This window comes from Pleurodeles waltl, chromosome 4_1 (genome assembly GCF_031143425.1).
Source record: "Pleurodeles waltl isolate 20211129_DDA chromosome 4_1, aPleWal1.hap1.20221129, whole genome shotgun sequence".
Classification (NCBI taxonomy): Eukaryota; Metazoa; Chordata; class Amphibia; order Caudata; family Salamandridae; genus Pleurodeles; species Pleurodeles waltl.
The window spans coordinates 856,255,007-856,268,834 of NC_090442.1; the positions used below are offsets into that span (position 1 = coordinate 856,255,007).

At 46.5% G+C, this 13,828-nt stretch overlaps 1 protein-coding gene across 3 annotated transcripts in view; it reads right to left on the bottom strand.

The window, feature by feature from the left end:
• Positions 1–13,828, bottom strand: part of TMTC3 (transmembrane O-mannosyltransferase targeting cadherins 3) — a 504,535-nt gene that overhangs the window by 89,462 nt on the left and 401,245 nt on the right. For all 3 annotated transcript variants that reach the window (XM_069229615.1, XM_069229614.1, XM_069229616.1), the window contains one exon: positions 12,739–12,908. In XM_069229615.1, the coding sequence (XP_069085716.1) occupies positions 12,739–12,908 (170 nt within the window). The remainder of the gene's footprint in view (positions 1–12,738; positions 12,909–13,828) is intronic.

Genomic DNA, 13,828 nt, shown 5'->3' on the forward strand with positions numbered 1-13,828 from the left:
CCGAAGACTCCCCTTGACTGCGACCACCCAGTAAGCTGTTTTCTGATGTCAAAAGACATCCCTGCATCCGGAGCCCCTGGACATTGGGGAGCTGGACCCAAGGTATCTCTGAGTCCTGCAAGATCCGAACTTACTTGGGCAGCTGTGAGTTTTCTTCCTTCAGCCTCCTGGCCCGAGCTAGCAGTCCTTTTCCAAAATCAACCTCCTCCATTGACTTACATTGGGCGCCCGATGCTGTGTTGGCAGTCTGCACCCGCCCACCCCAGTGCCGCTGATGGTGTATGTTTGGTGCTGCCTTATGCCTCCCCCCGGTGCTTGCTTCAACCACAGGAGATCGACCCCTGAAACTGCTTCATTCACCAGTGAGCAGCGCACCTTTTGTCACCCCCAGTCTCCATTCGTTAACATTGGGTGCCCGACGATATGTTGGCACTCTGCACCCGGCTGCCCCTGTCACACTGAGGGTGTAAGTTTGGTGCTGCATTTGGACCCCCTTGTACTTACCTCAACCCCAGAAAATCAACCATGACACAGTTTTACTAACATGTGAGCTGCGCATCTTCGTTCACCCCTAACCTCCATTGGTTAACATTGGGCACCCGATCCTGAATTTGCCCTTTACACCTGGCCGCCCCTGTGCCCCTGCGGGAGCACTCTTGGTGCTAATTTGAACCTTGCCTGGTGTTGACCTAAAACCCTGGAGACTGGTTTTGGATGTCAAATACTTACCTGCAAAACGGCCTTCTTGTTTTCCTCCCACAGGTTAACACTGCAGACTCTGAAAACTGTACTGTGTTGATTTTTGAAGCTGAAAAGTGGGGTGGGGCGACAGGTGGGCTTGTGTATTCCCCTAGACAGACACACCAAGGGAGCTCAGGTGTGAATGACAGGCCATCAACATCCTGATGGGTCATCCTGGGCAGGATGGGTGGGAGGGAGGGGCTGACTCGCCTGCAAGGGCAGTGTCCTGTCACACACAAAGAGCTGCATACCCCCCTGCAATGCGTCTGGAGCCAGGGCAAAAAGAGAGGGCCTCTGTGAACTTCAAAGATCCTTCTTTGAAGTCTTCCCCACTTCAAACACACAACTGGGTATACGTAATGGACCTCTGACATCACAAACTCAGTACACTCTTGGACCTGTGGATACTCAGCCATGCCAGGAAGAAGGACTGCTGTTACAAGGACTGGCCAATCCACTGAGCTGCTACTCTGCTGGACTCCTGCTTTGCTGAGCTGACCTGCTGCCCTCCTGCCTGGGATTGAGGAGGACTGGACCTGCATCTCTCCATCCCAGAACCATAGTGACTCCAAGGGCTTGGTGGTTTGCCTCCTGTTTTCTGAAGTCTCATGGACACAAAAGACTTCCAACAGGCCTGCTACAGCTCCTGGACTTGTTGTCAACTAGGTCTTGAACCCAAAGAGGCACATCTCTAGTAATGGGCCCTTAAAAGTGGTTTTGAGGCTCTGGCAACCCAGCTTTTGAGCTCTTTGCGACTGCGAACAGGCCTGCTCGCACTGGAACCGCGCTGCTCACACGAAGAATCCGCACAAGCCGCCACAAGTCTCTTCAAACAGCAAGTACTGTTGCTCATGACCGCGGGGCTCCAGCCTCTCTGTCCATGATGCCCGGGCGATTTTTCATGCCCGCAGACCATCGCCAGTGACGCTCTCCTTGCTCCCAGAGAACTTCTCACCCAGAAGCGGGACTCTTGGCTCAATTCTGAGAAGGAATAACTTCAGCAAGATTTACATGGGACTGTATCCGACCCACGCTCCATTGCAGTAGGCCTGAACTCTTGGATTTGCCCTTTTCTAGCGTAACCAGATATCCCCAGTTGGCGCTATATACTTTTAAGGACTACACTGAAGTTTACTCTTTTAAAAAAATGAATAACTCAACTTCTACGTACTGACTTGTCATTTTGGTTTTTTTTTACTCATAAACGTAAGCTCTATTTTTCTAGCCCGGTGTGGTGTCTTTTTGTGTGGTTTTGTACTGTTTGAAGTGTTGCACAAATGCTTTACACATTGCCTCTTAAGTTAAGCCTGACTGCTCTGTGCCAAGCTACTAGAGGGTAAGCACAGGTTAATTTATGGTGTTTAGCTGATTTAGCCTGAATAGGATTGTGGTTCCTGCTTGGACAGGGTGCGTACAACTGCCAACCGGAAACCCAATTTCTAACATTACTGATTTGTGGTGAGGACAGAACTTGTGTTTGTGCAGTGCCATACAGAAACTTGGTATATACTACCCATCCACATCCAAGACCATTTCGAATTTGTAATTCTCCCTCATTTAAATTTTTTCATTGTTCCTCAAAATCATGTCTCTGGCTGCTGGTTGTACAACGGGAATCATTGAACTTGAGTTGGCTAACTTAGAAAACCTATAAAGTGGCTCAGTGTAAAGACTTTTGCAAGGAGGTGGGAGTTCCTGCCAAGAGTGCCACCAAGAAGGAGGAATTTCAAAAGGCACTGAGCGCCTGGGTAGAAGCCCACTCCTAGGAGCACAATGTTTTGGGGGAGCCTGGGAATGGTATGGGTGAAAGGAACTACCTGCAGCAGATAAGGGGGTCACCCATCAGTTTAAGCCCTGTGTGAGAGGCAGGAAGCAGTGTCTCCTCCCGTTGCCTATCCCAAGAGGAGGCGAGGAAGAGGAGGGAGAAGAGAGAATTCAAGCTATGGATGGCTAAATTAAAAATGGAGGCGGAAGAGAAAGGGGCTGAAAGGGAGGCCAAAATAGCTACAGCTGACAGAAGCTTTGCAGAAAAGAAACTTCTTTTGGCTCATGAACTCAGTCTAAAAGAGCTGAACATCAAGGCGAGGCAGTCTGATTCCAGCAGTGATGGGGGCAGCACACATGCAATACCTGATGGAGACAAGAGGGTTTTTATAACTAAGGATTTGGTGCCCATTTATGTGGTGGGGGATGACATTGATAAGTGGCTTTCTGCTTACAAAGGTGTACTGATGGTTCACAAGGTGCCAAGCTACTAGAGGGTGAGCACAGGTTAATTTATGGTGTGTGTCTGACTTACCGCAACTAGGATTGTGGTTCCATCTTGGACAGGGTGCATACCTTTGCCAACCCAATTTCTAACAGTCCTAAAACAAGGATTTAGCAAAATAACCATCCCTGTGGATTTTACTATTGAGGAAGCAATGCCTGGTGAAGGTGTAGACAGAAGCCCACGCTGCATCTCTGCAGATGTTTGACATGAGAAAGCCCAGAGATAACACGGAAAAGCTGCATTTACCATGGTGGAATGGGTCTTGATGCTTTATTTTTCTTGGCAAGGATGTAGCAGATCTTGACACAAACGGTTCAGTGGGAATTTGTCTGGTTCTGAATTGTTTTGGCCTTCGTGGAGCCAGTATAGTCCAGGAAGGATGGGCAATCAATATGAAAATAGCAGATCACGTCACTGCTTTAAGTGGAATGCAAGGATCCAAACCATGCAGCTTCTCCTCCTCCTTGGAGGGATGAGTAAGTGAACAGAATGTCAAAAAGGTGACGTGCTGGCCAACGTAAAATAAGGTACCCATTTAACAAGGGAAAAAAGTCTTAGCCCACACAACCAGCACACCAGAAAAAAATCAAATAAAAGAAGAGCGAATAGACAATTCCTGCAGCTTGCCAACTCACTAAACCAAGGTAATGTTAACTAGCAAAACAGTCTTCAGAGTAGGTACATCAACGGACATCTGTGCATTGAGGTAGACAATGTCCAGTTTTGCCCTGATAAAGGGGAGATACAGAGTCAGACGGAGGTGAGACTTCAGAAGGGCTGATGGAAACCCTTGATGAAAGAGCAAGGAGGTTGTCTTTTGAATGTGGCCTGACACCAGCTGAATTGAGCCAATATTCACCAGCCAGTGTGTCAAGGTACATGAATACCAATACCCTGATCAGCGAAGGTGAACCACAGTCACCCTTAATTCGTGAAAGCTTGAGGAGTCGATGTTAGCCCTAACATAAATACCGAAAATTTATATTGGGATGACCCCACCACAAAACACAAGTACCTACTGTGCGACTTCAGGATTAGTATAGAAAAAAACAGGGATCCTGCAATTCAATGGCCATCAAGACGTCTTGTAGCTCCAAAGACAAAAGAACCTAAGCAATGGAAAACATCTTGAATTTCTTCTTGCAAACAAAGGCGCTCAGGATATACATATCTACAATGAGACAAAGACCCCTACCTGATATTGTACTTTCTAACAAAGTCTATGGCTACCCTGCTAATCAGAGTGATAACCTGCCACTTCAGAAGACGGGCATTGTCTACTGAAGTGACAGAGGAAAAAATAAGAAGAATGTGAGACGACATCCCAGAAAGGAAGAGCACAGACATGTTCTACAATGTTGGGACCCAATGGCCCATGCTAATTATCTGCCAGTTTTCAAAGACAAACGATATCTGCACCACTACAGGCCACATGTGTGATCCTGAAGACAAACAAAATAAGCTGGGCATGAAGATGTTAGGAGGAGAAAAAGGTGTGTTGTTGCTGCCCCGATGACCTTTGAAGCGTCAACACGATCATAAAGGAAAGAACTTGTTTGGCAGCTGCCCAGGCTGCGAGGGCTAGTGCCACTAAAAAAGTAGGTTCCAGGACTGTCCCCTGAAGTTGTGTTATTGGTGGTGCATAGAGGAAGCCAGTGTTGTGAGACCTGAAGCACTCAAGGTCCGTATCGTCCTTTTTGTAAAAAAAAGTAAGCTCCTTCAAAGCGCATGTCCATACATTTTGGCTGGTGATCATCTCACAGTAGCAAGCCAAACCACATGTTGCATTATTTGAGCCAAGTGACCAGCTTCTCGAAGAGAAGACTTTCTACCCCATAACTTAAATCTATTTTGCCAGCCTATCAGGAACAGTGGATGGAAAAGGATTCCTGTTCTGTTTAGAGGAGGAAAATGCCTATACAACATGACTGTCTGGGTATGGGTAAGCCATCAAGATCTCTGGGTAACCCAGAGCCAGACTTGGGCAATGGGCAATTTGGCAATTCATTGCAGAAGTAGGTTTTCTCCATGTGACAGATGGGTCCATCAAAGCTTTTCTGAATGGAAGCAAGGACTAAATGGTAGAGGAAGCAAGCTTCAGTATTTCTGTGAGGTTAGCTTTGTTTTCCTCCATCATAAAGGCAATAGAAGGACTTCAGAAGTCTTGAGGGACAAGTTACTTACCTTCCGTAATGTCTTATCTAGTAGAGATCATATCTAGCTGCAGATTACTTGCCTTTAAATTATCCCCAGGCGTCAGACTGGATCCAGAAGATTATCATGAGCAGTACCCCTCTATGCCGGTAGGTGGTGTCGATCAGCTCTGCATCTGTGGCACCGTCTGCGCGGGAAATGATATCACAGTTCCTCTATAAGCACCACCCAGGCGAGACAACGTCAGTTTCTTTTCACATCTTTCACCCAGAAGCGCAGAACCATGAAGTCCACTGACCTCTGGTGTGACAAAATGAGGGCCCTGAAACTGGAGTAAGTGCCCCAAGAAATCCATTTGCAGACTGGGAACGGTGGGTTAGTCTTTAAGGAATGTGCAGCTAGATGTAGTCTCTACCAGTTGAGGAGTTACCGTAGGTAAGTAACTTTTTCATCTGATAGAGACTTCTAGTTGCAGATTTCTTACCTGTAAATAGGTACCCAAGCAATACCATCCCCAGAGGTGGGTCTATGAACCAATTTCAAAGTCTTGCAGTCCCGAATGGGCAAAGTGGCCGTCCCTATGGAATGGAACTGACTGTACAGGCAGTAGTGTTTGTAAACGTGTGCAGAGATGCCCAGATTGTCACTGACAGATGCCCAGGGCTGGAACTCTGTATATTAAAGCAGTGGTTGCAGTGGGTTGAATGAGCATAAACCCTGGGGGGGATGAGGGAGGAGTGCATTTTGGACAGTACGTAACAGATCTTAATGCAGAGACCAAAACATCTGAAGATGGTCCGCTTCTGCACTGCCCGACCATTCTTTGCAACCACATACCCTAAAGAGAGTTAGTCATCAACCTGGAACTCTTTTGTACAATCAAGGTAGAACGCTAATGCTCTTTTTGAGGCCAGGCATGGGAGTCTTTCTTCTTCCTTAGAAGGATGTTGGGGGGCATAAAAAGTAGGCAAGGTGATGGATTGTCCTGAATGCCAAGGCATGACCACTTTTGGCAGAAAAGGGGCCCTAGTGCGAAGCACGACTGTCAGGATAGATAGACAGGTAGGGAGGCATAGGAGATAAGGCCTGCAGCTCACTCACTCTGCGGGCGGATGTAATCGCCATAAGGCTGTTTTCAATTTGAGAGGACAATTGTGGAGGGGCTCGAAGGGAACGCATTTCCAAAAAGTCAGAACCAAATTCAGATCCCATTGGGACATAATGAATGGGGAAGGAGGGAAGAAGTGAGTTAGATCCTAGAAGAACCTAAAAGGGTGATCAGGCAACATTAAAAAAAACAGAAATAGCAGACAAATATCCCTTAAGAGTGCTTAATGCTGAGCCCTGCTGGGCAGGGGAAACAATGAACAATATGACCTCGGAGAGAAGGGCATGCCACAAACTTACTTTAACGGCAGGCGTATACTGTTTGGTTGGAGGAACACCTGGATGCCAAGATTACATTACAGACTTAGGGAGGAAGGCCAAAAGCTGTCAGCTGCTACTGCTCAATTTCCACACTAGAAGGAAAAGAGTTGAGAGGTTTGGGTGAAGAACGCTCCACTGCTGCCGCGACGGAATATCATCACTAAGGGGCGGTCTGATCGGAGGATTGATGGACATGCTCAGTAGCTTGGGATACCAGACTCTCCGTACCCAGTCGGGAGCTATAAGGATTGCTTGGGCACAATCATTCCTGATCTTCTTGAGAACTCTGGGCAGGAGTGGTGAAGCACCTTTCTGGCATAGTTACCCTCACTTTTTGCCTGGTGTCAGTGTGTTTAGACTGTAGTAGACTGGGATCCTGCTAACAAGGACCTAAGTGTCAGTATTCTCTCCCCTAATTTGAGTTGGTAAGTAACTTTCACACCTCACCATTGGCATAATGGTGCACCCATGTACGTCCCTAGTATATGGTACTTAGGTATCCAGGGCATTAGTATACCAGGGCTCCCCCCCCCACCCATGGACTGCTGCATGTATTGTGCCACCCATGGGGCCCATGCAAACCGTGACTACAGGCCTGCCATTGCACATTGTGCGAAATGGTGCATGCACCTTTCACCCCAGACATAAGGGTTGCCTTGTATCATGGTCACTGCACTCTGACTCGATAAATTACCCCTAAGGTAAGCCCTTCATCCCAAGGGCAGGGTGCACGGTTCTCAGTGTGAGGGTATCCCTGCATGAGCAGAGGTGCCCCTACAAACTCCAGACTAAACTTTCTGGGCTTTGTAAGTGTGGGGAGACCATCCTAAGGTATGTAGTCTACACTGGTCAACACAAGATGTCCAACTACATAATGGCTTCGCCACACCTAGGCATGTTTGGTATCAAACATGTTAGAATCATGCAACTAACCTGATTCCAGTGTTAGTTGCATGATACCATGTACTCTGGGGGTTTCCTAGGGGATTCCCCATGTCTGCCTGTACAGCCTTGCAGGGTCAGCATGGCAGCCTGTGCGGCTGCTGCCCCCAGACACTATTCTGCCCTCCTGCTGCTAAGCTTAACTCAGGAAGGGGAAGGCAGAACAAATGATTTCCTGTAGAGGAGAGGTGTGACCACCTCTCCTTTAGAAATAGGTGTTGTTGGGCTGGGCTGGAGTGGGGGTGTCTCTGAGAGCCACCAGACTGCTTTGAAGTGCACATTTGGTGCACTCTTCGCATAAACTGGTTTACTCCAGTGCTGGAGCCTTCGGCTCCCGCTCTGACATGAAACCACACAAAGGACAGGGGAGTGACCACCACCCTGTCCAGCTCCTCCCCTAGGGAGGTGCAGAGAGCTCTGCCAGGTGGCCATGTGATTCTGCCATCAGGGAAACAAGAGGAGCAGAGGCCCCTGGGAGCATCTGACTGGTTAGTCCAGCTGGGTGACGTCCCTGACTCTCCTCCCCCGAATGGTGGGTCACTGCAGTTAGTGTCCAACCCCCTTCCTGGGTTACTTAAGGACTCCCTGAGGGTGGGACCCCAGATTTGTCTGCAAGACTTCAGGAACCATCTGCAAGTCTCCTCTGTAAGTCACTTCTGCAACCTGGATACCAGAACCGCTGCTGTTCTTCGCTGGAACTAAGAGCAAGGCTGTAACAAGTAGGAGGGCTCCCAATGCAACTTTGTTTCCAAGTTCTGCAAGATTTCTGCAACCCCCGTGGCTGTACATCCTTCAGAGTCACAGGGACTCTGTCTTCACTTAGGAAAGCAAGATGTAATCTCCATTAGAGCACTGCTTCCCAACCTTTTGACTCTTAAACCCCCCACTGAATCATTACGGGAAGCAGCGATTTGTACGATTTAAGTTTCAAACATTAAAACAGTAATTCACAAAAAAAACTCAAACAAATACACACCAAACAAATACTCAAATTACTAAAGATATGATTATTTTATATTGGAAAAAATTGAAAAAATCTAAAAAAAATAATTTGAAGGTTGCCGCTGCATCTCTGGGACTAACTTTTCAATGTTTTGTTTTATTTAAGAAAGTTGAATTCTCAAGTCAGATTCTACAATTCCCCAAACGATTTCTGTTTTTATTTTTTAGTTACATAAGATCTGAGGAAGCTTTTTCACATATACATGTGGTGGGGAAAGGAAGTAACACCATAAGGGCCTCTCATCTCTCCATAGCCTCTGTAATGTAATTCATTTGTTTTATAGCACCTCTCATACCAGTGTAGGGTGGCGGAGCACTTTACAGGGGACAACAAGGTGTAGAATTCACATGCCATCCACAAGGGTAGGCGTTTTCTAAGAGTGCTTAGTCTGGAGAAGTACAAACTCAGGATTCAGAACCCAACACAGTGGTTAGCGTTGACTTTAATAATAAGAATGTATTTATACGCAAGCAAACTTTTTTTTTTTTGCTTTTTTTTTTTTTTTTTTGAAGTGTAAGGAAAACGAAAGTCTGGGGAAAAACAACTTTCTAATTTGTGCCATGCAGTTTGCATGTAGCTCTTTAATGGCAAATCATAACTCACTGGGTTAGATTATGATTGTAACTTATGAACTGCACAGTAACAAAAGAATCTCTGTGACAAAAGCAGTTACCCACTGTGCTATGCACATAAAATACTCTTCTTTGCATGATACACGTTCTTTGCAGTAGGTATATTAACCATCTGTGCTACCATGGAGTCAAAACTTCCACTAGACAAAACTCCCATCTCTCTCAGACAGGTACATTAATCACTACTAGACTTATCTTGACACTTTTATTTTTGCACAAAAGCTGCTGGATGTACAAGGAACCTTGCAGTGCCTTTAAAACTGCTGCACAAAGGAAGTAATAAATACAAAACACGCACATGTTTGTCAGAGGCCCCAGCTGGAGAAGTGGCTTCCTCTCTGCCAAGGCCTGCAGACCTCAAAGGAATGTGTCCTGGACCCCTGAAGGTCCGCGGACCACAGGTTAGGAACCACTGCCTTAGAGTGAAGGAGTCACAACCCTGCACCTCAACATCGATAGGTTTGTGGATCCTGCTGACCCCCAGACTTTTCAAGGCTCTACAACAGAGGTGGTGGTTCTGTGGCTCTCTACAGGTCTGGCCTGTCTTTTTTGCAACTGAGAAGTCTGTGGTCCCTTGCTGGAGCTGCTTGGCTGGAACCCCTGTGCACCACATCTGTTTTTTTCATTGCAAAGGCTTGTTAGTTCTTCAGTCCAAAGACCTCCTAGCTGCAAGAGGCCCTGACTTCCAGCACTCTCCAGCTCCAAGAATGACATCCTCTCTGCAACTCCTGCGATGTGGGCACCACTTTTTGCTGCGCTGTTGAAGTCTCCCTGCAACTCCTTGTACCTGCTGCCAAAGGGTTGTGCTGGGGGATCCATCGATTCCTGATGGCTCTTCTGCTTGAGGCGGGCTGGCCCTGACCTACCTGCAAAGATTGGGTCACCTGGACCTTGCTGGTCCCCACAAATCCTGCAGACTTCATGCAAAGCTTCCCTACATTTGCCAAGGCTTGTTGCTGGTTTCCCTGACCACTGACCCCTCTGCAATTCGACGACCGGCATGGGACTGCTTGTAGACGACTCCAGGGGACTTCCTGCATCGCCTGGACTCCACAGCTACACTCCTTCTTCCAACGTGTAACAGGGAAGCCTCTTCTGGAAGGGCGGCCATTGTCCTGCTGCACCACATGGGCACCTCCGGGTGGTGGGGACTATGTCTCCTCTTTCCTTAGGCCCGCTTTTTCAGGAATCCATGCCTGGGTTCCACCAACCTGGTCCATGGGTCAGGACAGCAGCTGGACAACCAAGGTATCCACTGGCTTCAACAGGAAGTTCACACAACTTCACCCCTATGCACCTGGGCTCCCTAGAGTAGGTAACCTACTGTTCTGGGTATCCACGGGGGGGGGACACTATTCAAACTCCCTTGTCCCAATGGGTGTCCTTGAGGCCCCTCTGAGAAGGGTTCTAGAACTCAAAAACTCCAACAGTGACTTCCCCATGCTATCCTATAGACACTGACCTGGGGTTACAACTCTGCACACGGGCGCTTGGGGAATCCTATCTCCTTACCTTAGATGTTCCTGTGCTTCCCCAGTAGTAAGGGTCCTTGGGTGGTAGTTTGGGTTGAGAGTGATTCTCGCATTCCATTTACTTAGTATATGAGTATGGGTGGAATGGTGTACAAGAAGTCTGAATTCCACTCGAGATGTAAAGCGTCTCTAAGCGATTGCTGCCGTGGAAACTCCAGAGCACAAAACTGCTGACATTGTGCATTCTCGGCTGAGGTGAACAGATCCAACTAAAACTCTCCTTACTGCTGAAGGAGGCCATGCGCCACATCCGGACTGAGATGCCGTTTATGATCCACTAGGCATTTTTTGCTGACTTTGTCCGCTCAGGCGTCCAGAGAGCCCGTCAGATGTTGAACTACCAGGCATATGCCCTGTTGTTCAAGCCACGAGATGGGTTACACCTGGTGTCGGACTCAAAGAAAAGCCAAGGACAGAGATAGCAGGAGAGTCCTGATTGATGACCTACGCCCCTAGAGGGGTAGTAGGCATACCTAAGTGAATAGTAGTTCTTGTGCTCATTACAGTACGACTTGTCCTTGTAAGAGGCCCACTTAAAAGACTTACCGGTTGATGGCAAGCCAGAACAAAAATCTGGAGAAGTGACAGACCCAGCAGGCACCGCATGCCAGTACCATGAACAGTTTCTAGCTTCTGATAGGCTAAGCATGCATGCAGCTGCAATTTCCACAACTCTGGGTTGTGTGTGGGCCCCAAGCACCACAAAGAGACATTGTGGGAGGTTCAACAGCAATATCAATTTCTGGCGAGAATACAGTGTTTAAACCCTAAAACCTCTGAAGGGACCACAGTGCTAATACACAGCAAGACAATAGATAAAACAATTTAAAAAAACAGTAACTGACGTCAGTGAGATAGATCGGCTATACATGCAGCTCTGTGATGAGACACCTGTTGGTGCAGGATCAACTTTTCTAAATGAAATATGCACAAGGAGGAGTCAAGAGGTGAGGAATCTGCAGCTGTAAAGAAATATTTTTACTATACCTTCTGTGGACATTGAGGTGAGGAGGGAAGCCAAGCTGGGTGAAGGTTCAGCAGATTGACCACCAACCATCTTTGAATTAGACAGAAACAATCATTCCTAAGGTAGATTGATTTGCTTTGATTGTGGCGACACAAAGCTAAAATACGGGTTGGTCTTTGACAAAATCTAATTGCACAAAATAGTGGCATGTTATTTTAGAAACAGCAGAGACCAAAACAAACACTGTAGGCTCAACTCATTAAACCTTTTTCCATATTCTGTGCTACCACAGGCTCGCATTTTTCGCACAGGATGATTGTGCCTTCCATACATGCATCTTGCTACTGTGTAATTCTAGCACTCAGGTGTGTGTGCAAGGAGAACCATGGGGCATACATTCCAGCTCATCACTCACTCAAAGATATGTGAGAGAACCAGCAGCTGGCCTAGCATGCTCCCTATGCCACTCCTAATCTTCCACAAAAAAAGACGAAATTCAAGCAGGGGTAGAAATGCCTTGTGCCTGTATTGCAGATTTGAAAACAGGTGCGGAAATGCTAATGTATGTTTAGCATATAAAGGCCCATTCAAGGTTCATATATGCCAACTCATATATGAGTGTCATAACATCAGAAAGTTCAGTCACCATGTCTGCTTGGCAGAGCAGATGAGAACCCAGGCTGGTTTGTGGTGCATTAAAGATAAAGATAAAGTCTGACACCTGAAATGCAGTATCAGAGCTTAGTGCCTACCCCCCCCCCGTAGCCCACACTTCTAGGATGGGTGAGTTCTGAAATACATATCTGGCTCCCAGGAAAGGCTGAACAGTTAGCAACAAACATAAATTAAGTGATATGGTAGGCATGCACACTCACAAAAAACACACAACCACTATATAATTTCTCTGGTGTGCCGAATTACTCATGTACTACAGACCTAGATGGCAATGTGCATGCATTTGGTGGTCAGGTGTAAATTAATGTCTGAAACCATATACTGTGTTTCTTAAAGTGAGTGCTTGTGGTTGCACTGAGAGCTCTGGTCTGCTTCTCATACATGAATAGTACCTGCTAATGTAAGCTTGCTTGAAGTCCGGTCTCATGCTTATTGCTTGCCGATATAGCTGGTCAGCTTCTTCAAGGCGTGACTCATTTGCACGGATCAAATTTGCAAGGTTTATGTAAACATTCAAATGGTTAGGAGCTACTCGTGCAGCATACTTTTTCCCTGGAATGATCTGATCACAAAAGAAATAACAGAGAAACAAAGCCCATCACAAACCATAGTGGACAGTTAGCTACAATATATGCATGTTCATGTTCGTATACAAAGCAGCTAATACATATGGGGTCAGGAAGTATGCACTGGAGTCAACAATATTTATCAGCAGACCAAGGGTTAGTAAAGTAATTATATTGGATGTTGCGATGAACCAACAGAATGCCAAAAAAACGTATTCGACAGAGGATTCAGTAATCAACTGTAAGGAACAACGTGGATATGCGAGTATGAGTATTCTGAAGTGCAGCTAGATATCCAAAGGCACCTAGAAGCTGTGGTCACATTAAGCTGAAACTACAGGAGGACTCAATAAATTGCAATGAGGAACAGATTATGTTTTATACTCCTCTGAAGAATGAGCCAATTTTCATTAGTTCAAAGTCTAGATTGAAGGGCAGTCCCACGACCAGGTGTAATTAGGAAACCAGATGATTAGGAATAAAGGAGGTCTTAAGTTTCAGACTTTAGGAGAACACAGAGCAAGAAAAAGGTTTTTGTGAAGAGCAAAATACCTGAGAGGTTATTAAGGGACAGTTTTCTCCTACGGAAATTGGAAAGGATTCCCAAGCAAATTCAGAAAAGCCATGTAAAGTACTTTCAAACATGCATGTTGCTCAAAAGAAAGTACATACCAAAGTTGCCGAACTAACAAGGCAACTCACAACATTTACAGTAACTTATGAACTACTGCATCCTGTACGCAAACATATATGTTGGTAGCCCTTGGTTGAGAACATCATCGTAATCGAGATCAGAAGCCACAGCAATGGTAGTGGTAAAAGTTTTCTCTTTCGAAGTCAGTATAGAACAACTTCATTATCAGCAGTTCAGATAAGCCAGGCGATGTAACCAGGGGCGGCTCCACTGCTAGGGAAG